At 34.5% G+C, this 25,163-nt stretch overlaps 2 protein-coding genes across 4 annotated transcripts in view; both read right to left on the minus strand.

Annotated features, from left to right (window-relative positions):
- Window positions 1-25,163, minus strand: part of LOC105227235 (uncharacterized) — a 128,890-nt gene that overhangs the window by 88,409 nt on the left and 15,318 nt on the right. For 2 of the 3 annotated variants that reach the window (XM_049456331.1, XM_049456330.1), the window contains exon 2: window positions 24,842-25,148. The exons of the other annotated variant lie outside the window; for it this stretch is intronic. The gene's annotated coding sequence lies outside the window, so the exon portion shown is untranslated. The remainder of the gene's footprint in view (window positions 1-24,841; window positions 25,149-25,163) is intronic. 3 annotated transcript variants of the gene reach the window in all.
- LOC105227234 (uncharacterized) lies at window positions 13,121-14,381 on the minus strand. The gene has a single exon (XM_011206476.4). It carries the CDS (start codon window positions 14,124-14,126, stop codon window positions 13,416-13,418), a length of 711 nt encoding a protein of 236 aa, XP_011204778.3. The 5' UTR covers window positions 14,127-14,381; the 3' UTR covers window positions 13,121-13,415.

Consider the following 25,163-nt stretch of genomic DNA (forward strand, 5'->3'; position numbering starts at 1 on the left):
TCAGCTACGGCTGTTATATTGTCTTCACTGCATGCTGGATCAAAAAGCGAAGATAATGTTTTTTTATATTTATTCTACCTCCAACCGCGATTATTGGGAAAGAAATATTCAATGACTACCGAGTTATGATTTTTTCTTTTCCGGGATTCTAGTGAAGCATTAAAAGCTTTATCATTTAATAAATGTCTTTTCTGTTAATTGTAATATCCGGGAATGAACTGGCTGATGAGTTCGCCCGCACTGCAGCATCCACTAACATGGTAGGACCTGAATCCTTCATAGCGTTCGGTTCTGATACCATAAAGGAGGTAGAAGGAGTAGGCAGGGAGAAGTATTGGCAGCAGCTCCAAGGCATGCCCCATGCCAAGTTGCTAATGGAAGGCTACAATCTCAGCAGGTTTAAATATGTAATCAACCTTCTTAAGGACAAACTCAGGCTACTTGTCGCATTTTACACTGGCCACTGTAAACTCAAGAAGCACTTACTTAACATGGGCCTAGCTTTTTGTGCAAATTGCCGGTTCTGCGACAGGGAGCCTGACTGCATAGCAAGCTGCAGACGCAGGATAAAGGCCCTTGGATCCATGTTTCCAAATAGGGATCACATAACCCCATTAGCACCTAACAGTATATTGGAACTTATCAGTATGCTAGGGCTAAGTGGGTCGTTGTGACTTAGGAGAGGACACAATAGACCTTAGGTCCCGGTGCAATCTTTATCTATCTATATGTCTATATATTCTTTGTAATAATCTATTCCCGCTGCCACAACCGTTCGAGAGTAAGGCTACTTAAGCAAGAATTGCATAATAAATTATTTTTAGAAGTTTTTTTAACATAGTTTCTTAAATATTTTAGTGATAAAATTATTTTCAATAAAAGATATCACACGTACGAGGAATAAGCTCTATATTTAGCCTATCAATAGTTGAAGTAGCATTTAAAGGGCATAATTGCATGCCATATATTGTCATGGAAGATAGAAAATATCTTTAATTTTAATTTCTGAGACTCAAACAGAATACCGAGCAAAGCCGATAACTAGATCTTGAAGAATGGGTTATTAGCATATACCACTACCTGTCAGCCAAAGCAACAATAGCCATAAAATTTGGTTGCATAAATCAAAAGACTTTTAGCGCTTTCAAATAAACTAATCAAGTATCGAACTCGAAGAGAAAAACAAAAATAACTTTCCAAATCAACAAAACAAGAACACACAATCGCACAAACCGTATATTCAAATACTTGCATTACATTTTTACCTACTTCCAAGTGCTGCTGGCTCATATCAGTATAAGAAGGCAAAATATTGCCGAAGTAAAAGTGTAATTTATATGCAAAACAGCCGAATTTGGCATAAGAAATTGTGAAAATGCCAACAAAGTTAGTGAAGGAACTTGCAGAAGAGTGAGGCAGACAGATATCGAACGCATGGTACTGACTGTCGTGCTAACAAAGTGTTGAAATGATGACTTGGAAAAATACTTTTGAATGTAGATTTCAACGAGTTTGGAAAAATTTGGCTGCGCAACGAAGAAATCAAGCGAACCGTGCACTGGCTGAAGTCGTGCGTTGGCTCTTGGCTAATAATGTTGGCTGGCAAGGAGCATGCGGTATGTGTCTTCATGTGGAGTGTGTTGTGGAAGGCTGCTAGAAAAATATTGCGAAGAGCATACAAATTTATAATTTATGCACTTGATTTGGAATTTTTAAAGTTTGTTTGTAAGTGTGTGCGTGTTTTGTTTTCCACGTGCGTTCTTTTCGCTTAAATTTTTAGTTGAAAATTGTGATATTTTCTCAGCATTTTAATAGAGTAATGCACTTGATTTACAATTTCATTAGTTTAAATGAACTTAAAGCAAATTCTAAGCTCATATGTCTACATTCAGTATTTAAAGTCACATTTCCAACTCGAAATTGGCATTGCTTCACATCTAAGCCTTAAGACGCTAAAAGCTCTAACTTTGGAATTTTACTCAAGCACAAATTTATTAAAAATGAAAGCCATATAACGACAAACACTCACAGCAGCAAAGACGAGTTGTTGACGCATATTAAATTTATTAAAACATTAATTCATAAGTAAAGTGAAGTGGAGTGGAATACGAGGAAAAAAGTAAATCAAGAATATTATAAATGAAAACTCATAATACACCTGTGTCAGGTTGCAAAAGAATTTATGAAATGGCACTTAAGTAAAGACATATATTGCAAACATATTTATATCTATGCCAAAGTCAAATGTGTGTGCGTAGAAGCATGACTTACGTACATATGTCATAACTAAGGTTGTGCTGATGCGTACATTTTGCTGTAGCATTATACATTCAGAAAGGAATTTTTAATATTTGTTGATAGAATTTTTCAAAAGCTTTTAGGAATGAAATTTCTCACTTACGGGGTGGTTCATAAATAATATTTGGCAAATAAAAACAAGAAAAAACATTCACTTCACTTACTCGAAGCTTTAATACGCTACACTAGTACAAAGGCTTCCACAAAAATATAAAAAACTAGATACCGATCGTTCAGTTTATATGAAAGACATATGTTATAGTGACCCGATCTGAACAATTTCTACAGAGACTGACCCTAGGCAATAACCTGTGGCGAATTTCGTGAATATATCTCGCCAAATGAGAAAGTTTTCCATGCCAACAGCTAGCTGAGCTATAATGATCCGATATAGTATGTTCCGACAAACGACGTGAAGAGGATGTATGCAAAATTTCAGAACAATATCTCAAAAATTGAGAGACTGGTTTGCGTATACACGGACGACCGGACATGGCTAAATTGACTCAACTCATCATGCTCATCATTTAAATATATATTTTATAGTCGGACGAAAGCAGACCCGACGATTGGAATTTAAGTGTTCTCTTCTCAATCCACAAAAAGGGAAATCTTGGAAAATATCCGTGAAAAGAGGATCGCCACACTCCACCTCTTCGTCAATTTCAAAACTACTTTCTGACAGCACGAAAAGGAGCTGCCTTTATGCGGCTATGACTGAATTTAGTATCCCCGCAAAACTAATACGACTGTGTAAACTGACGCGTATCAATAGCAAAAACTTCGTCAAGATCGCAAAGAACCTCTCCGAGCGTTCGATATCAAACGAGGTTTCAGACAAGGCAACTCCCTATTGTGCATGCGCCGTTAGATCTGCTTTTAATAGGTTAGACAAAGAAGCGAAGCAAATGGATCTGGTAGTGAACGAGGGTAAGAGGAAATATCTCCTGTCAGCAAACAAACAGTCGTCGATTTCGCGACTAGGCCCCACATCACTGTTGTTTGAAGTTATGACTGACTTCGAAGTCCTAGATAATTTCGTCTATCATAGAACCAGAATCCGTCCGAATGGACGAAGACACTCCAGCTCTCAGAGTATTCGACACAATACCCACCGGCAGGAGCAGAGGAAGAGGAAGACCACCACTCCGTTAGAAAAACAAGATGGGGAAGGACCTGGCTATACTTGGAATCTCCAATTGACGCCAAAGAGCGAGAAAGAAAAACAAATGTGGACACTGTTGTAAAGTCAGTTACAAGCACGTAAGCACAGAACTCTCAGCAGGTCATCATCAACATCTGCTAAAACAAAATTATCTTCCAAATAACAGTTATTTTTAAAAATTCCCTTTCCAAAATCCGGAATTCGTCCCTGTCGAAACTGATTCTTATTCGAAAATAATATTTACGAAGTTGGACCGTTTAGTATCCAGTCCACGAATGTACTAAATTGGAATCGTAGTTTTGTTATTGTTATACTTCAGTCTTGGTAAGCCCCCACAAAGTGTCCCGAAAAGAGCTACCACGAAAAATAACGTGAAAGATTTTACGCACTCATATGAGCAGATGCCGATTGACTTTTCGATAAAAAGTTGAAACAGCCAGCATCTCAAAAAAAACAGTCCTATTTGGTGGAGAGAAAGTGCTCTTTCATCATAACAACATTAGCGTCCTTATTTTCTCCCTGTGCTTGGCCTAACTTAAGCTTAGAACTGCTACCCCTCATACAAAAGGTTGTTAAGAATTGTGGAGAAACTACAAAGGAAAAAGTTTTTTTTTAACTAATATTAGGCTCATTGACTTATTACATGTACTACTATGAGCAAAAAATAGTAAGATTTTGTTCATAAATTAAAAATTTTTAATTTAGTTTTAAAAATTTGATTTTCGAGAAAATTTATTGATTTTGGAACCAATCGTGCTTTCAGTTAGCTTAGAGCCAAATGATCTTTCAAAATGATTTTTGCTGATTCCAACGAGGCCAGTAAGATTTCTGACTGTTAATCGTCGATCCTCAAGCACCAGTTACTTTATTTTGTTAACGTTTTGATCATCAGTTGATTTCATTGGCCGCGCTGGACGTGGTTCGTCGTCACAGCTTTCTTGAATAATTTAGACCAATCAAAAACACTTGTTCCCGACAAACAATAATAACCTAAGGTCTTTTCCAACATTCTGAACATTTCGGCAGCAGAAATTTAATTGCGCGCACAAAATTTAATGAAATCTCTTTGTTGAATAATGCACTTTATTTACTTCAGAAAGACAAGCGTATACTAAACACTAATGACCAATTTGATGGGATATTTGGCACAGATGTCACTGGCCTTCATACAAACCTAGTCTTACTACCCACAGATCTATCGTTCACTTCTCTATTCTAGAGTTTAGTAATGATAATCAAGCCCACCTGAACCTGAGAGAGTGAAAGCTCATTTTATTATCGATGAAAGCATTTTATAAATATTTATTTAGATTTATTTTTACTCTTGCAACAACTGTAAACTGTTCATGTATACGAGTATAAAGTTCACTTGCTGCCGAACATTGCCTTTATTACATTCTTTTCAAACTGAATTATTAATTATAAGCGATAGGACGCCTGAACAAACACCTGCGACAGACAATTCATTGACCATACTCACATCGTGTCACAAACGAATTTTAATGTTTTTATTAAATGACGCTTCTTTATTGTCAGTTCTCGTATAATGTCAATATTTAAATTAAAATTTTAATAATTAATAACGTTAATAATTTACTCGTAGTAACAATGCTGTTTACCCTTTTATAGTTTCGCTGCTCAACACAACGGCATTAATGCGCCAATATTTTGTTATTTCGCATTTATGAAATATTAAAAAAACAAGTAGATAATTATTGGTAAATATTACAAAATTATAACGACGCCCAAGCGACCGCATACATATGAACGCTTAAAGTATGCACATATGTATATATACATACTTTAGTATATAGTATGTAATTCATATAAAAGCAGAAAAATTCAAAGCGCCGCTTGTTAAACGGTATTTCATGCAACCCTGGGAGCATAATTTAATCGTGCTTGTGTTGACAAAAATGAAATTTGTGAATTTATATCGAAAAGCTAAAGTGCTTTTACATTTACACATGTTTATATACATACATATTTAATATAATCCATAAGGGAAAATATGTAGTCTTGAGTGTATGTATTTGTATGACACAACAGTGATGAAATTATATTTTCTTAGGATGTTTTTCAAACGAAATTAAAATACAAATAAAGAAAAATCACCCACAACATGCGAATATACAATGACTCGCCTCATTTCATTTAAAGGGTGTTTCGCAACGGTTTTAACTGTCAGTTTGTTATAATTTATGGCATGTGAATGTCACTACCATAGATTTTTTAGATCTAATATGAAGATATGTAATCCTTATATATAAAAATGACGTGCTACGTTGTTTGTCCGCGATGGACTCCAAAACTGCTGAACCGATTTGAGCAAAATTAAGCACACAGTGTCTAGTTCGAACCAACTTAGAAGATAGCATAGCAGAAACAATCCATAAATAAAAAATACACTGAAAGCTCTATTAAGAGGACGCTCTATTAAGCGGACAACTTTATTAACTGGACAGAAAGTCTGGTAACCTGACATTCAGAAAGCAGCCTTAAATTCGTTATTTTTTCCAATGAAATTTATTTCTATGAACATATTCGAAATTAAACCTCAAGTACAATCCCTTGGATTCTTATACCGAGAAAAATGTTTTCGCCTTTATTCGAAAAAAATATCCACTGTATTGAATAGTTTATTATATGAATAGTCTTATAAAATGTATGAATAGTAGTACCACAGCAACGCGTGGGCGGATACACTCGTGTTTTAATAAAAATAATTTCAAAACGAATGGCTCAAAAAATTACTTGTGGTTCGAAGAAACCCTTCCTTCGGCTAATATCAAATATCCAGTGGCTTCTAGAAATAAAAGAACTTCGCAATAATCACCAGTGGAAAGAGGTTCTACGCTTCTTTGTTTAAATTTTATACTTGAGGATATTAGCAGTTTATTTAGTGTCTTTGAGAAATATGTCCACTGTAAGTATGACAAAAAGTAACTTATAATAATTTCAAAACGTCGGCTTCCAAAGGCGTTTATGAAATATAACATTACTCCAAATAATGAATGAAAAGTAGCTTTAGAACCAGTAGTAAAAAATACACGTCTCATAGCCGCATATTGTGGTTAAGCCAGTCAAAATTCCAACCGCGACTACGTATTATATCAACATTGAATAATAGAGATTACTAAAATATTCATAAGAAATAAGATAAGAATATTTTATTTGTCTTTCTAACGAGCTGATTTTATGTACATTTAGCTCGATTCGTTTCTGAAGTACCCTATATAAGATTTGTATAAAATCCACTTTACATTCATGTCATATACCGTATGTGTACAATAGGGTGTCCATTACTTTGCAAGTCGATTTTTTTTTGGCTAACGCCCATAGAAGTTTCAATTTCTGTTCTAAAAAAATTATGCTAGGGGAAAAAATTTTTATTACTTTCAATTGCAACGTGCCTAAATCATAATTCTTTCTCATGTATGTAATATGGAATTTTTTGATATTTCGCCTTAAACAAGTAAACCTACAACGTGGAAAAGTGATATTTTAATACAAAATAGTTTGCTCTACAAAAAAGATACAATGTTCCGCTAAAAACATACCTTTAAAAGTTATACGGAACTAAATTTATGCATGAAAAGTACTAAGTACAAACAAGTGTTTTATATGGTACATTCTATGTTACTCATACGACATGGCGTACTGCATGAATAGCCTCTACATTAGATGAGTAACTTGAACTGCTTATAATTTTTGAACCAATATATTTATGAAAAAATTAGTGAGACCATTTTTTGTGGACCGCAAAATGTTGAATTAGAATTTAAATAAAATTGATGATTTATTTTTTAGGGGGTCATATAAATTTAGAATTTTCAAAAAATCGATTTTTTTTTTTAACTTTATTTTCTTAAAGTACATATGTATATTTAAAAATGCACAGAGAAAATTTCATATCGTTCCGGTGAATATTTTCGAAATTATACGCAAATTAGAAAAAGCGTTTCAGAGTGCTTGCAAGTACAAGGCCAAACTTTAAACGCGTTTTTCTTAAAATCGGTGATCAACATTACTCGAAAACGGCTAAACCGATCAGTCTCACATTTTAACACAAGAGCTTCTTAAATTTATTTAATCTAAATTAAATTTATTAATTAAACGAAATTTTTTCTCACCGATAAATATTTTTTATAAATAATTTAAAGGCAAAATTTTGGTTCCAAATCGATTTTTATTTTGAGTAGCCGCCATTTTGTCAAAAAATTTTATTTTGATATTTCTTCGATGCATTAGTAGATTTAATATTACTTGAATGAAATCTATTTAGTTTTTTAATATCAGAGAATCCGGTTCAGAGATACAGAGAGGTCACCGCAAATGTCCATTTTGAGAGGTGCTCCCGGAGGTCAGCTGTAGTTCTTTTCCAAATGAATATTTTTACTAATGTTAAGTCTTAATATACAATTAATTAATAATATGTGTACAAATTTTTAGATCAATAAATTTAAAAGTTTTCTCAGAAAAAAATTATGGAAAATTCGCATTTTTGGGCCTTCTAACTATATATAACACCTTAAGTTGCAGGTTTGTTTGCTTGGGAAATTGGGAATTCATTGCAATATCAGCAAATCTCATGTAAAATTTATGGAAAAAGTAAAATGCTGATAAAAGAAATAAGTAATTATTTTTATTGCATCCAATTTTTAATGTAAAAACTAAAATTTCATGGCCTTTTGGCAAAAAAGGAATCAACTTGGGAAATAACAGACACCCTAAAGGCACACATACATATGCATATATGCTATAGATGTATGTATTCAGTAACGTTTATTTTATTGCTCCAGATTTTGATTCACGGCTTAACTGTAAAATTTTATTTCTTTGCCAGCCGTGCTCATAATACAAAAAATTATTTGCCTAGAGTAATATTTTCTCTCATGAAGAAATAAAAAAAATATATGTATACTTATATAAAACCACAGACACAGCCGAGCATCAGATTATTTAGCAATTGTATGTTTTTGAAGCATGTAAGCAATCAAAGTTGATAAACTCGTATGTAGATGAGCAATTTAGCGCATGACGTCGGAATATTCAATTCGAACCGATTGTTCTTACTGTGATACTAAATTAGCGTATCGTATATGTAAAGCTTTCTGAATTTATTCTGGTCTAATAATAATAATAACTGGACTAATGAAAGACGGTATAACCAACATTTGGGGAATAGAAGATGAGCAAGCCGATTTCGTTCAGCATGGTGACCGGATGCCTTTTCATTACTCAGATTTCCACATTTGATTAGTTAGTATGTATGAAGAGGGAAGCGAAACACATTTGAAGACAAAAAAGAGAGAGGCCGAAATACGTGAGTACAAAGAGCTTGACAAGCTGGCCGACATGAGTAATGCTCGAAAATTCTACGAAAAGATGCGGCGACTAAAAGAAGGTTTCAAGACCGGAGCATACTCGTGTAGAACCCCCACAGCTGATCTCGTGTCTGATGTCCAGAGCACGTTAAAATTAAGGAGGGAACACTTATCCTGCCTGCTGAATGGAATTGAAAACATAACACCAGGAGATGGTGACCCCGATTTCCCAATCGATGACGATGGAGCGAACGTTCTAATTTCCAACCATAGAGAACTTCGAATAGCAATTACCCGACTAAAGAACAACAAAGCGGCGGAGGCCGATGGATTACTTTGTAGAACATGGTCGAACGAAAGCGTGAATATTGGAATTTAAGTGTGATCTGCTCAATCCACAAGAAGGAAATCCCACAATCTGCGCCAATTACCGTGAGATAAGCCTCCTCAACATCGCATATAAGCTTCTATCAAGCGTACTTTATCTCCTGACTTCAAAAACACAGTCGTCGCACTCCCCAGTTGTCACGTCACTGTTGACAGTCATAGCTCAGTCGTGGATAATTTCGTCTAACTTGGAACCAGCATTAACAACAACAACAATGTCAATCTCGAAATCCAACGCAGAATATTTTTTGTCAACAGCTGTTGCTTCGGACTGAGTGGGCTACTGAAACGTAACTCACCGACGAACAAAGTCCACACTCTACAAGTCACTCATCATCGCCGTCCTGACATTGTTCGTCATTTGACATATTTCAGCGAATTAAGATACAGCGGCCACGCTGGCTGTCGTCCAAATGGATGAAAACACTCCAGCTCTGAAAGTACCCGCCTTGGAAAGCACTCCGTTGGTGCCAAAGCTTGTAAGCTCACGAGCTGCAACCAAATTTTGGAATTGCGTTGTTATAATGAACTAGTTCACATTCATATATGGAGGGAGTACCTCCTCCCGCTTGGTATTTTTCAGATTTTGAACAAATTCTGAGAACTGAGACGGATTAATGTCGGAAAAATAACTGTCAGGCAGCTAAGTACATACTTTAAAAGCTTTTCATTGTAACACTTGCACTCAAAAAGCATCACATGTGGTTGTTGTAAGAGTTTGACGTATGAATGTTGTGAAAATAAGTCTGCATATTGGTGTGTGGTGGCACGAAACATGAAACTAACTAGGAAAGAAAGTACAATAAATACCTTTTGTCATGCCATAATTGCACAAACAATAAACCTCAATGCGAGCGTTATACTATAAAGGCACGTAACTATATAGGTACATATGTACATATGTGTTAGCATATATGTTTATATATGTGTGTGGATGTGTCGAAATTCGATTTCTTATCCAAACATTTGAAATGTTGCAATATGCCAGCAAGCTGCTGTGCTTCCTTTAGTGCTTGCATGCAACACCTACATACTCCCTAACGGCAGCAGCGCGTTGTTGCTTTCCCAGCTGTGTGCATGCATTTTGCGTTTTTCGAAAATTTCCGCACGAACAGCAAACAACAAAACCAATAAATTACAGTTGCCATTGGCACATGATCACTGCTGACAGGCGCAACAAAAACAACAACAACAACTAAGTATAGTAAATAAGTACTGTTCATTAATCTACTACTAAACGCACAGCATTTGCTGTTGCTAGAGCCTCAGCTGCAACTTTTCTGCCACCAACTCACTTTTGCGAAACGCAAGCGTTGCTAACGGTTCTATTCACATGCTAACGTTACATGTTTGTAAAGATTACAACGTTTACCTCACCTGTTCGCTAACAACAATTATATTTTGTTGCACACTCTTGACATTAGCAACGAACGGCATTGCCACACTTCAACGCCAACATTACAATAGCAACAAAGGCAACGACAGCGCAAACCCATTTTCACTCAAGAATTTTTTTGCATTGACATATTTTTAGTTTTGCTCCTCATGTTTGGCGTACAGACGCAATTTTCTATGTTGTGCTATTATGCAGTTGTTGTTGTTGTTGTTGTTGTTAAGTGTTGCTTTCGTTTTGTACGCATTGTTAGGCCCTTTGAGGAACAAGCTGACTGCAGAGTTACATTAATTTCCGTAAATTTGTCAAGGCGCCTTCAAGCAATGACGCTTGCACAGGTGTCCTGCTTGGAAATGAACTAAGTACATACATACATATGTATATAATAAATATCAAAAATGTTTAGATTGCTTTAAACGTTTCAATATTATTGATAATTATAATGCTAAAAAATCGTCATGGAGTGGGAAATATCCACTAGATATTAATTATTAAATACCTTGGAGAATGTTTCGATCTCATATTAAATTGAAAAAATTTTATAAAAATAAGCACTCTAAGGAAAAACCAGAAAAAGTAACTGGTTTTTGGGCATTCAGTTTCAGCTCAATTCTGAAAACAAGCTTCTTTTATAGAGGAATCCAAAATTCAGAGTGCACTTATGCCTCGTACTTCTGGGAAAATGCTATCAGTTTTAACACAAAAATTGTTGTTTTGATTTTTGATACGAATGATAATGTGAACTGGTAAAATATTCACAAGATTCTTATCAACATATTAAATTAGTTCGAATTTTGAAAAAATCTGTTCAAATTTGATGAGTGAAAAAGATCGAAAACTTTAATTGAGACTGATTCCAAATTACATTTCCCGAAAATTCTAACGAATAAGCCAGAAAACATTCCTGAAATAACTTCGAGCAATGCTGCGAAGTTTTCCTCGACTGCATAAAACTCCGGGCGATTACTTAGACCCGAGTGTCGTGGGAACGGTTCCTCTTGATTGTCTCAATAACTGCCTTAGCAGTTTTTATTGTGTGCTACATTTAATATGATAAAGGATATTTCAAAAAAATTTATTTTACTAAATTCGTAAAGCTATCCTTAATTACTATACCAAATACGAGCGCAGTTTGCTTAAATCAGCTGCTGAGTCAGTACACCGCAGTCCAGCGTTGCGATTTTTACAATGAAGAAAAATTTCGAAAAACATAAGCCTCGGAGTGGTACAAAGCTTCCAAAGACGTTCGAGAGATCGTTGAAGACATGCCGCGTTCTGGACGACCATCGACCTCTTCAACTGATGAAAATATTAAAAAAGTGAAGGATATGGTCTTTGAAAATCATCGCGATTCCCTACGAATGATTCTGGTGGATATTTTGGGGTATTAAACGCGCTCTTGCTCGACTAGTCCCAACAAAGCTGAGTTTTTTTTTTATTTTTAAGTACGATCGTGACCGAATTTAAAGCCAAAACGCAATGAATACCATCGATTGACGACCGTATTCACCAGATTTAACTCCGTGCGATTATTTTTTGTTCCCCAAACTAAAATTTCCGCTCCATGGAACCCGTTTTCAGTCGATCGAAGAGATATATAAAACAAAATTCCCTGAAGGAGCTGCAGGCCATCCAAAAAAGTGCTTATGAAAAGTGTTTCAAAGACGGGAAAAATTGTTGGTGGGGATTATTTTGAAGGTGAAAAAATAAATATAGATGAATATAGATTTAATTTATATAGCAGATATATGCTGCAAGCTGTTTCTTAGGGAGAAACAAAGTGTGCACAATTTCAGATCGATATCCCCAAAACTGAGAGACGTTCTGAAATGAAGTAACAAATTCAGAGTATACACAGTTTTTTGACATTGTAATACCCTTACTGGACCAGTCTTCGAGATCACCTTTTTCAAGGGGAAGCAAAACATTTCTGATTTTTTGAAACCCATCGGAAGGCTTAACGGCTTAAGACAACTTGATGAGAAACTTACACAAGGTTTTTTTCTTTCCGGCAGATGATTTCATCTCGCAGTTATTTATATTTCAAACCGCTTAAGTGCAGCGGAATATTATCGAAACAATTTTCTACATAATATCAGTTTATTTAATTTGAGTTGGTAACCCTAACATTCAAATTACCTGACGTCTGAGCGATTAGCATTCGAGCTGATATCTAGAAAACCAAATTCAACTGCTCCATAAAAGAGCGGCATTTTGACTACGCCCAAACTTCAAACTTATTTCTGAGCACAATTTCTGAGTTTTTTCAAGAGTTTCCAAACACCTAACCCTACTTTCTTTGACTGACTTTGAGATTTCGGCTTCCTCTTACTATTATACAAGTAATATCTGCCGCAATTGATTTAAGTCCTTAAAATGGTTTAAGTTAGGTGGAATATTTTGAGCTATTTCAATAAGTTCTTCTAGACTCGGCGTTATTTTTTATATCAAACATTACTTTAGAAATTTCAAATTATGATCAAATTAGTAAATATTAATAGTAAAAAATAGAGCCCAAACTTTTACTGCAGTGGACTTAAGCAACTTTTGCATAGAGACACAGATAATAGAAAATTTTTGATACTTTACTTTTTATTGTTTTTGTTGTTTTTTAACAAAATTTTATTGACCAAAAGTGCATGTACAAATATTAAAAAATTTATCAGTGTTTCATTGGCCAGTATTTGCTTAAACAATTAACCAATAAATTGTACCCGTAACATGTACTGGATACAATTAAGCTATATTCACGGTTTAAATTACAGGGAATTAGTTTCGAAAGTCCCTCCGCAATAAAATACTTGTATATCTAGCATGGTTTTGCAACTCTTTGCTTTAATTTGCATTACTTTTTAGTTGCTAATAAAATGTACAATAATGCCACGAACCACAAATGCAAGCACCACTCCATTCTCAGACGCTCTTTGCCACTTGTGCTGCTGCGCGCTAACGTTGCCAAAGTGGAATAATGCAAAGCGGTGAATACCGCACTCTCATTCAGTTGAGATGAACAAGTTGCCAAGAGCAAATCAATGGCCGAGGATGGCTGATTGAGACATTGCAACACACCCTTGGTCAAGACTATATCTTCGCCCACATCCGATGCATTAAAACATTTATAGTTTCGTACATCGATCACTTGCAAATACTGACAGTCGAATATAGCGCTTTTTTGAAATGTGAAAAAGTAGCGATTTGTGTCCTCATATGGAAATTGGAAAACAGCGTACGGTTCATTCACATCCACGAGCATATCTTCGTAATTTTGACCCAAAACTTCCGGATACCCAATGTCACAAATTCGTTTTAATTTTAGATATTTCAGTGATATACAGTCCTCCGGTAATTCCATTTTATTCTCCTTACTATCATCATAATACTCTACATCGCCATAATCATACTCGCCATCATAATCCTCATAGTCCTCGCCTTCGCCAGCATCTTCATAATAATTTTTACCATCATCGGAACCGTCCTCTTCATTATGTCCGTTTATGAATTTTGTCAAAGAATTTATTGTTAACAATATTATCAGAAATTTACAAAAATATTTCATTTCCAAAATATTTAACGTTTCCAAACAAAATATTTGTGTACATATTTGTGTTTTGAACGTAAATATGTTTGACTATAATTGCCAGGTAAGCATAAAGTTTTCGGAGTGAAATCCTAACAAAAAATAAATAAAATAAAATAAAGGAGGTTAAACATGTCAGCTAATCAAGCTGTGAGGCTTGCTATCATGCTTTGTTTGGACACTAAGGAACAATAGCACTAATAAACACTATTTACTATATTGGCTTCCAAACTGTCAAAATTAATCATTCTCAACTCACGTTTGAAGTGAAATATTCCACAATTTTCAAACATTAGTACGTGCAACCACACTCATTATAGCAACAGTTTGAGCGCCACCGCAAATTGAACTTAACTGCAAGAATGATGTGGATTATAATACGTGGAAAGTATAAAGAGATCTACAAACAGGATACTTTCCACAAAAGCTTCTTTCAACTTGCAAACAATGAAAAAAGCTCATGAAAGCAAAGGAGCACCAGCAGCTTTGCGTGCGCAGCTGACAAATTTATGGATACACACCTGAAAGGAGTCTCATGTCAAAATTGTTGAGGAAGCACTTACCGCATAATAGAAATCACTGCACATCCGCTGCTGATGTTTGCTTTTTCTTAATTTTTCCAATACCACAAGAAACCTTTACTTTTTGCAAACGCACAGCGTACGATACACTTACACACCTTCTTAAAGAAACTATATTTGCACATTGTTCTAACAAACCTATAAGAAAACACTGCCTTCACATTAATTTCCCTTAACTACACACTCCCGGAAACTTAACTTTCGCATTTAAAACAAAAACTTTTATATTTTTTAACTATTTACCACAATAACCAAATTTCATCCGACGCGCACGAAACTTCATACGGAATTGACTTAATGGCGGCGGATCATGGCGCAGCACAGTGTTGCAATTTTTTTTCCATTCACCATAAGGAGTGAATTATTTTCCAGCCGTCAGTGAGAACTTAAATATAAAAAGTAGGTGGCGCTGCGGTTTAATTATTTTCAAAAAATATTAAATGATAGTTTCTATTATATTTATATATATTTTGAAGTCAAATTAAATGCATATATAAATAATATATTAGTATAATTTATATTTTGGATCAAATTATCAGTTTTCGTAATTTATATATGCCCAAGCAGTGAAAGCGATCCAATCTTAAAAAAAATCTCCGCTAGGTGGCACCAAAGCATAGTAATTAGCAAATGTAGTCGCTATATATAGAAAATTCCACTAAGTTCTTATTACCCAGGAAGTATTACTTTATATTATCGTATATATTTAAATATATAAAATATTTATAAATTTAAATTTTATTTTTTATAAAAATAATTATTTTAGCACTTCACTGTGAATAGCATACGACAAACAATTTGACAGTAAATGCAGCTCTGCGCATTGGAAACTTTCCGGCGTCACCTTTCAGTTGCAAACAGTTCCGAAACTATTTCCTCGACGCGTGCATTGAAATCCGTGAAAATTGTGAAAATCCTAAAGCATATTAATAAAAATTTTAATTTTGCTGCAAATTTAAGTGTTAGTGCAAGTGTTAATTTGTAATTAAGTGAAATTAAAGTAGTTGTGGTATTTTTCATTCGGGTTTTCAGAAATCAAATAAAGTGAGTTCGTGTCGTCGTCGTAAACAGGATGCGCGAGAGGTTAACTCACGAAAATTTCTTAAATAAGTGTATTAAGGCGTTTTTAATTTTTTACATAGAACAATTTATTCATAACTCGCAGCAAGGTAAGTTTATTAAGAGAATTATTATATTGAATATTACACACATATGTACATATATACAGATCACAGAAAAGAAATGTATGTATAAGGAGCGCCAGTTAGAATCTATTGCGACTGGCTGCAGTGCTTTATTACAGCACCAAATTTTGTTGTTGTTGTTGTTGGTAGATAAATGAGATAGGATAGTGGATTTCATGTGAAGCTTCAAAAAATTCTTGCTAGCAATTTGATTAAAGCTTCCACATCCTACAGGAATAAGGAGTGCGGAAAAAATATCTGCATACTTTTAGGCTGCTATTGTGGACTCCATTCTTGCCTGTTATATAATTGGATAGCCACTATTCCTAGTTAAATATGTGTGAACATTGAAATTCCAAAAACAACAGTTTGAGAGCCAGTGTAATTTAATTGAGTTTAAATTCATATAAGCGGTTTGATGTATAGTATGTATTTACAGACTTAAAAAATGGTAAATTTAAATAAAATTGATATAAATTTTTTTTTTGAGAGTACATTATATTACTTTAGAAAAGTAAAAATATAGCATCATTAAGTATGGTTTCGACTTGCCTTTACAGAAATTTTTAGAAACAAATCACATCCCATAAAAAGAAAAAAACATCAAGTGATTTTAAAATTTTGACTAACCTGCAATGCAGATGTTTCAATCATTTTCATCTCAGTTTGAGGTAGACAATTTACTATAGTTCGGGTGCAACCGAACATTTTATACTCTTGCAACTTGCACAATGAAGACCAGGGAAATACCTCTTGCTGTAAAACGTCAACTAGAGGATCTGAATCCAAGCAATTTTATATAAACATATACTCTATATAACTCATATACTGATCGACAAATTCGGTATGAGATTTGTGTGAAAAGCGAACCGATTTTATCTATTACCTATTATCATCCACATACTAAAAAATTTGCCCAGGATAAGATACTTTTCATACAATCACCTCATAAGGGTAAAGTCTGCCGCATGTTCGAAAGTACTGATGTTATAGGAGATGATATAGGAGCTGGCTCAAATTTGTCTATTTTAGGCACAAAGATACACTGTTATGAGTAAAACATGCTCTCTCATTTTCATTAAGATAACTACCATATTGGCCATATAAGCCATATTAAGCAAATTCATTTTATTTAGAATTATCACCACATTTGCTGTTGTCTTTATTCATTATAAAATTAAACACAGTATTGGTATCGAATCACGATTATTTTTAACGGAAATTTGAGACATTTTCAAAAATATTTAACAACGCAAATTTCGAATTTGTTTTCAAACAAAAATTTCACGGCAGCAACAAATAGTCGCGAGCATTACCATTCCCAGCCATAACCACCAGTGTATGACAGTGGTGCGATGGGCATCGGCGGAGCGCTTTCCCGGCACGAAATCCGAATAATGTAGAGCTGTAAACGCAGAACTACCATGAAGTTCTGGCGTACATGCTACCAACAACTCATCCACCATATTGGACTTATAGTCTAAGCATTTCATGAAACTATTTTTCAATACTATATCCTGTGAGCAGCCCGTTGCATTTGTGCATATAAAATGTACGAGATCAACTACTTCGATTTCCTCACAATGAAATAGTGCGCTGTGCTGAAAAGTTATAAAATAATGGTCCACGCCTTCGTCGTTGTATGAGAACACGGCATACTGTTCATTGGTTTCAACGAGGTCATCTTTGTAGGTAACTTTTATATCTTCCGGATAAAGAGCAGAGCATTTTCGTTTTAGCACAAAATATTGTAGACTTTTGCATTCCTCTGGCAGTTGAGTACTTTGCATTTCACCGTAATCTTCGCCGCCATCATTGTAGTAATCAGTGTCGTATGCATTTAGATGATCACCATTGCTAAATTGTAAACCATATATACATTTCGCAGTAGAATTTATTACAATTAAAAAAATATATGTACGATATAAATATTTCATCTTCCGAATTTGTGTTTCAAACATTGCTGTTCGTCAATAAAAACAAATGTGAACTTGTCAAATTTCTAAACAGTTGTGCATATGTTTATGTGATGAAGAAGAAATTGATTTATTGAAATTAGAAACCACAAATATTCGGTTCACTTACAAGCTAAGGATGATTGCTTGATGTAATAGTTTAATTTATTAGAATAAAATCGATAACCATTATGTGTCTGTAGATCTATTTCATCTGACAAAAGTCACACACCTTTGATCTACTGAGCTTCTATGTAACTTTGAATTGTTTAAAATATCAAAGAACTATGATTATTTTAAAGTTATGACACGATAGATCATTAAGATCTACAGACTTTTGCATGCGTTCAAACCAATTGCCGAAGTATTTTTGCCACTCTGATTGAGGTATCTCCAAAACATGCATTCCGAACGCATCAACCGCCTCTTCAGGTGTCGAAATACACTGACCTCTTGCATTTCAGGCATTAAACTAGAGACCCACCATTCATTGATATCGGTTTGATGATTTCGCAGATTAAATGATGCCAAAATAATAAAGCTAGATTTATATACCACTTAAATCAATAAAACAATATCTCTCAATCTATTATTTACCTCAATAAAATGGCCATTACATTTCGGTTATAGAAATTTAAATATTTATTGCGTTTTAATGTTCAATAGTCGATTGTTTCGTCTGGTGTCGGAGCACCACAAGCCAACGATAACAACCGCAAAACTTGTTATTACCACAAAACGTAAAATGAAATTAACAAATGTAACCACATTTGTGCCAGCGACAGCAACAAAGCACAGGATAAATTTGAGCGCCAATTTTAGCAGGCACCTGCCCAGGCAGCAGCTGTGCGACAGACAAGTGGCTATTATTAGTATGCCTGCAACCACTGGCTATTACCAACGTTATTATCATTATCGTTATTGTCGTCATAATATGTTAAACGAAAATAAAAACAAAAACAAGCTCTAATAGCGCCAACAAACACTCTACAACACCAACACCAATATTTGTAAATATTTTATGAGAAATATTGCTGCTCCTTTAGGGCTGCTGTGACCCCTTTTCCATACACACACATACAACGCAAATACTTTGGGTTTAACAGCATACTTTTTCATACATATCTACGCAGGTGTGCTACTCTTGTATGTATATGGTCAACTTACTACCACATAATATATACAGTTATATGGACCACTCAGTAGCTGCGAGCTATGTACATATGTCAATGGCTGTTCCCTCATCTGGTTGTCTCTCCGTGTTTTCATTGCTAACATTGTTGTGCGCCTAACAAGAAGCTATCATTATACACTTAAACTACCACAAGCATACATATGTAGGTATATGCATACTGGTGAATGCTCTGACATACATAAATACATATTTCGAAAATAAACAATATTGATTTTTCATTATATGTGCTTAATAATAAATTCAAATTTGTGTCCGCTCATGAGCGCTTAGAGTTTATGTACCTTGCGATGTGGCTGAACAGGCGCAGATGTATAGTATATACACACACATATATGTACATACAAACATACATACATACATACGTATATACACATGAATATGTATGGGTAGTTGTCGGTTAACCAACATAGACAAAAACTCGTTCAACCACAAAACAAAAAGAGACACAAATACTTTCAAAAGCTAGTGGTTGCATTAGGGTGAACATAAAAAATTAAAATTTTATTCAATGCGTTGTTGATCTAAATGGCCCAGAGTACCCATTAATATAGTTAAGGTAGTTAAAAGTTCGACTCCTCTGTAACATCTCATGCAGATCTCCCATCGGAACCCAAACATATACAGCTGTTCAAAAATGAGTGAAAATAATGAAATTCGCTATATTTGTGGAAAAAGGGAAGAATGCCACGCAAGCCACCAATGAAATTTGTGAAGTTTACGGAGACAATGCTGTATCAGTTCGTGTAGCACAACAATGGTTCGCTCGCTTCCGATCTATAAATTTCGATGTGAAAGATGCGCCTAGCTCTGGTCGACCTATCGTTGAAAAAGTCCATCAAATTATGAAAAGCAGTCATGACATTGCTAAGGAACTTAACATTCATCATCAAACGGTTTTAAACCATTTAAAAAAGGCTGGCTGAAGAACCTCGATGTTTGAGTACCACATGAATTGAAATTTAATGGACCGATTCTTTACTGAAATGAAATGAAATCGAACAATTTCTGAAGCGAATGGTAACAGGAGACGAAAAGTGGATCAAATACGTCAATAATGTGCGAAAAAGATCATGGTCCAAGCATGGTGAAGCTCAAAAATGGTCGATGTGTGTTTGGCGGGATTGGAAAGGATTCATCCACTATGAGCTGTTCCAGGCTGGTCGAACGATTGATTCTACATTTTACTATCAACAAGTGATGAGATTGAAGCAAACAATCGAAAATCGGCCAGAATTGATCAACAAAAAGGGCTTCGTCTTCCATCAGGACACTGTTAAATCACACACATCATTGATGACTCGGCAAAAAGTGGGAGAGCTTTAAAACATCCACCATATAGCCCTGACCTTACGCCAACGGACTACCATTAGTTTCGGTCAATGCAGAACTCACTTAATGGAGTAAAGTTGGCTTCAAAAGAAGCCTGTGAAAATTACTTGTCACAGTGTTTCGCCTAGAATAATGTCTCAAGCGGAAAATGCCAAAGTGGTCGACTAAAATGTTACATATTTGGTTCATTAAAGTTTTTTATAAATATAAAAAAATAAGTTAAAGTTTGATTAGAACTACGAAAAGACTTTTTCGACTACCCTCATGTACACAGAAAACAAATATCCCTACATGGAAAAGTTCTTAGCTTAATTTTAAGAGCTGGCGATAGACAACAAGTAAAAAATGTTTTCCTTAAAAATACAACAACATTTGAGCGTAAAACTACCTAAAAATGTACCTCATTTTTTCCAAATTCGTATAATTAAAAGCTGTAAAAAGCTATTTTTACTGTTTTTTAATTTAAAATAGTATATTTTATTTATCAAAAAGTCGTGTATAGAAATAAAATAAATAGGTGAAAAATATCGTTTATGATCTCTAGTTGTCAAAAAGTTCAAATAATTCTGTTCTCCATTTTCTGCCTAATGTACTAACTTAATAATATCTAATGTGCGACTGTATAAAGTCCATTTCTCCCCATGATTGAAGAGTCCATTTCAATCCATCAATTCGAAAGCTAAGTTTTCAGCTCGCCCTAAAATGTCTGACACACCCTAACAATTGTAATATTAAAAAAAAATTAAAAGTAAATTTACCTTTCACATGCAATGACCACCCTAATGCATATGTAAATAATTCTGAAGTACACATTTAAATATCATCGCACACCTGCTCACCGCAAAAATGTATAATCGTTATTTATAGGTACACAAGTATTTGTACGAGTATAAGTATGAAGTACACACAACGAAGCTAGATGCATCAATCAAGTGAGAAATATTTACTTGGTACGAGTTTGAAATTTTTGAGGAACTTTGAAGTCTTATTAAAAAATTATGAAGTCTTAAAGTTTCGTGTTTTTATGCAAACGCATTCATTGCAATGAGCAGGTTTAAAGGTTTCTTAATACTCCCATCTCAAACCAGATTTTCGCAGCCTGGTAGAGCACGAAGTAAAACCACAGGATGAAGAAATAATTTTATTAGAAAATCTTAATCTGATAGATTACTTTTTTGTATCAACTTCCACATGATTAGCCTGAAAATATATGAAAAAATAGACTAGAAATCGAAGGCTCTGTTAGATTGGCAACGAAATTCCACAGATAATAATTTTTAGTTTACCAAAACCTTCGAATTCGTAATCTTCGATATTATATTTTTTGGCCTCATTTTATTCTGAGCACCTTCTCATTCATAAATTTTGAAATTTTTACAGTGTTGGGGAACACTAAGAATCAATATTTGACAAAAATCAACATAATTTTTTATTGAATACACTTTGAATGGACCGCAATTTCTACTATGTTCAGAGTAATAACTTCAAGCACGTTATGGACATACTCCTTTGGTATAATTAACTTGGTTTAAAAAAGCAAAAAGAAAATATCTAAGAAATCCCAACAAATTGCAGACTTGCATCACCCATTTAAATGTTTGTGTATGAAGCCATTTTCGTTTTGGCCTTTTGTTCTCCTACTGACTTTGATAGTATCTCATTAAAAGCTTTCAATGCTAGAACTGGCCCTGGAATTTTATGTCGCTTAACGATATTGATGTCGTCATGCAGTGATATTCAAAAGCGCATAAAATTTGGGTATTTTACATAAAGCATCTCGAAATCTATCTCATCGAATGTTATCATTTCCCGCACTTCTACGTCATATGTTAGGACAGCTCTTTGATAGACTAATACAGTGGAAACCTTAATTGCAAAATAAGTGAAGATGTTGATATCCTGTAAATTGTGACGGTCACATAAAATCCAATGAATAATGATTACCCTATGTTATGTTGGGTTAAGTTTGTGGACTGATCCAGAGATCGCTCTACTTGAAAGTGGTATGGAATTTTCATAGATTTTTTATTACATACCATCTATGAAAATTCTATAGAGACTTACTTAAAAAGCCGAATATCTCGAGAAGTATTAATGATGTCGCTTTTAACCTTGAATCTTTTTTGTAGCAAATAAAATTTCCTACAAGTTTGTTATGTACATTTTTTCTATAGCTCTTGTAATTTACGAGATCTATACAAAAAATGGGAGTTTCGTGAAAAAATAAACCTGTTAGAGCCCCCTACTACCTCGCCGGTGTGAGTTTCGACTTTGTCGCAATGGGCACTTTTGTAAAGTGTCCAAATCTGGGGAATATGTGTCTAAAGTCAAAGCGCTGCCATAAAATGCCTCTGGGCTATAGAAATTTAAAGATAAAAAATCAGGATTCTCGTGTATTTTCCAATAAAATTTTGGGCAGTTTATGGACCCGATACAGTATCCATTTCCACCGCACAACGATGGTTTTAACGTTTTCGTTCTGGTGTAGAGGTGGTCGAAGAGTCGCCAAGCTCCGGAAGGCCTGTCGTTGAAAATTGCGATACAATCGCTGAATTGGTCGAAAGAGACCGGCATAGTAGCAGCCGTAGCATCGAGCTGGGCATGAGTCATCAAAAATTCATTTCAATTTCAATACAAAAAAATTCAATAAAAATATCGCAAGACTTTTTTGACAACCCAATAATAAGTCAGCAAAGCGTCTTGTGGCCAATAAAATTTTTTTTAGGTGTTTAATTTCTATTTCCACGAGTTCGGTGAGATATCTGAAAGTCTGAACTCCCAAGTGTTTGAGTTTTTATCTCGCAAACACGGGGCTATCAGAATGGTCTTCCAGCGATTCTTCTGTGACCTGGCAGCCATACTATCACAAAGTGACTCGATGTAAGGTATTCCTTAACCAGCCCTGAACGCACGGTTAAATAAAAAATACTTATCAATTATTATCAAAGTTTTTAGGGTATATTTATGAATATTTTAGTAACACAGTAAAAATTTTGGGGTAAAAAATTAAATGGCGCTAAAAAAGCCCCTCCACTGTTGCAGGGGTCACATCTTTCTTATTAACCTAAAATTTTGGTCATTTTTGGCCTGACAAAATTTTAGTTTTCATCAGATGAAAAAATTGATAGATGGAAATCAATATACAGAACATCAGCATAGATCAGGATCACTTGCTTCTATGTAAACACTTAAACCATTTTTTGAAATGCAGTTTTGATAAAAGTGCACTTAAAAATAAACTGTCAGCACTTATTGAACTGAGGGGCTACACTTCAAAAGAATATAACTCAAAAATGATTTTTGATATCGATTTAAAATTTTATTACATAATTTTGAAAGGTATAACCTATCGAAATATGAAAAAAAAAACATTTTTTTTTTTATTTTACACTGGGTGTGTGTATTAACGGGTTACATGGGTTTCCTCGGGTAAAAACAACCTTTTTCAACAATTTTTTTCTCACATAAAAAAATAAATATTTTATTAGATTTTTTATTGTAACAAACATACACTATTAACAAAGAAATTCTGTAATTTTCGTGAAAAAGTATTGTAAATATTTTAATTTCCGGTAACTCCTCGAAAAAAAGATGCGCCCGCGTTGGCAGGATTATTACTTATAGGATCATCCAAAGTGAAATAAAATACGTGTTTTAGTTAAAACCTTAACTTATAACTTGGACGAAGTAAAAAAACTGAAAATTGGATTTTTGGGAGACATTTTTTACAAAAAAATTAAAATTTCAGTGAAAATTTCGAGACATTATTTACCAAATAGTTGAAATGGAAAAAAACCTTTGTCTAAGCATTTAAGTATTATATCTCAAAGACCTCTGTAAAATGTCGTGAAGATCGGTTAAGTAGTTCTCGAGAAATCTTGCCAACCGGCTTCAAAAACACGGTTTCGGAAAAAACGCATTTAAAGGCGGCGTACTTACCCTAGCTAGCCCCGAGTGCTCAAGGCTGTATCTGCGAAACTATAACTCGGATCAACTTGAAAATCTAGGATAATATTCTAAAGTTGTTGTAGATTTTAAAAAGATAATAAAAAAATCGAGGTTTTGATACCCGTATACCCATTTAACCCCTTAATAAAATTTCAACGCCAAAACTCTATAAATAAGGTTACACACATTCCGACTTTAGCACCACCGATTTAATTTTATTAAGCAATTGATACACTCTCCTTGGCAATATTTCAAACGAAACTGCTACCGGTTTGTGCCATTTATTATTTACGACCACACAAACAATTACCATATGCTTTACGCCAATATACCCCTGCATATTCACTACGACACGAGTATGATAAATATCAGTTTTCAGTTCTATGCGCTCTTAAACCGAAAATAATTGCGAATGCTTTCAATACTCTCAGATTTCCCAATATAAACACATGAATATGACAATACATATGCTCTTGTATCGCCCACAACACACTCTACATACCTGCTGTTCCTGCTCAGATGCTCCACGATACAACCAATATTGATGTCTACACATACAAAAGCATGTGCGTGTATTTGTTGAAAGAATCCTTGCTTGATTTTGTCTTTTTTGTTTTTGCTTTTATTGAGTATTTTTTTTTTTTGTTACTGTAGTTGTTGTTTCTGAGCTATTACACTGATAATTTTGTTTTTGTTCTATTTGCTTTTGCCACTTTGGAAACTTTTTTTTTTATATCATAAAAGCTATTTTTATGAGCGTTTGATTAATGTTATTGCCGTGTACCAAATGCGACTTTGAGTTTTCGCGGCTGAATAAAGTGAAA

Source organism: Bactrocera dorsalis, chromosome 4 (assembly GCF_023373825.1).
Source record: "Bactrocera dorsalis isolate Fly_Bdor chromosome 4, ASM2337382v1, whole genome shotgun sequence".
Classification (NCBI taxonomy): domain Eukaryota; kingdom Metazoa; phylum Arthropoda; class Insecta; order Diptera; family Tephritidae; genus Bactrocera; species Bactrocera dorsalis.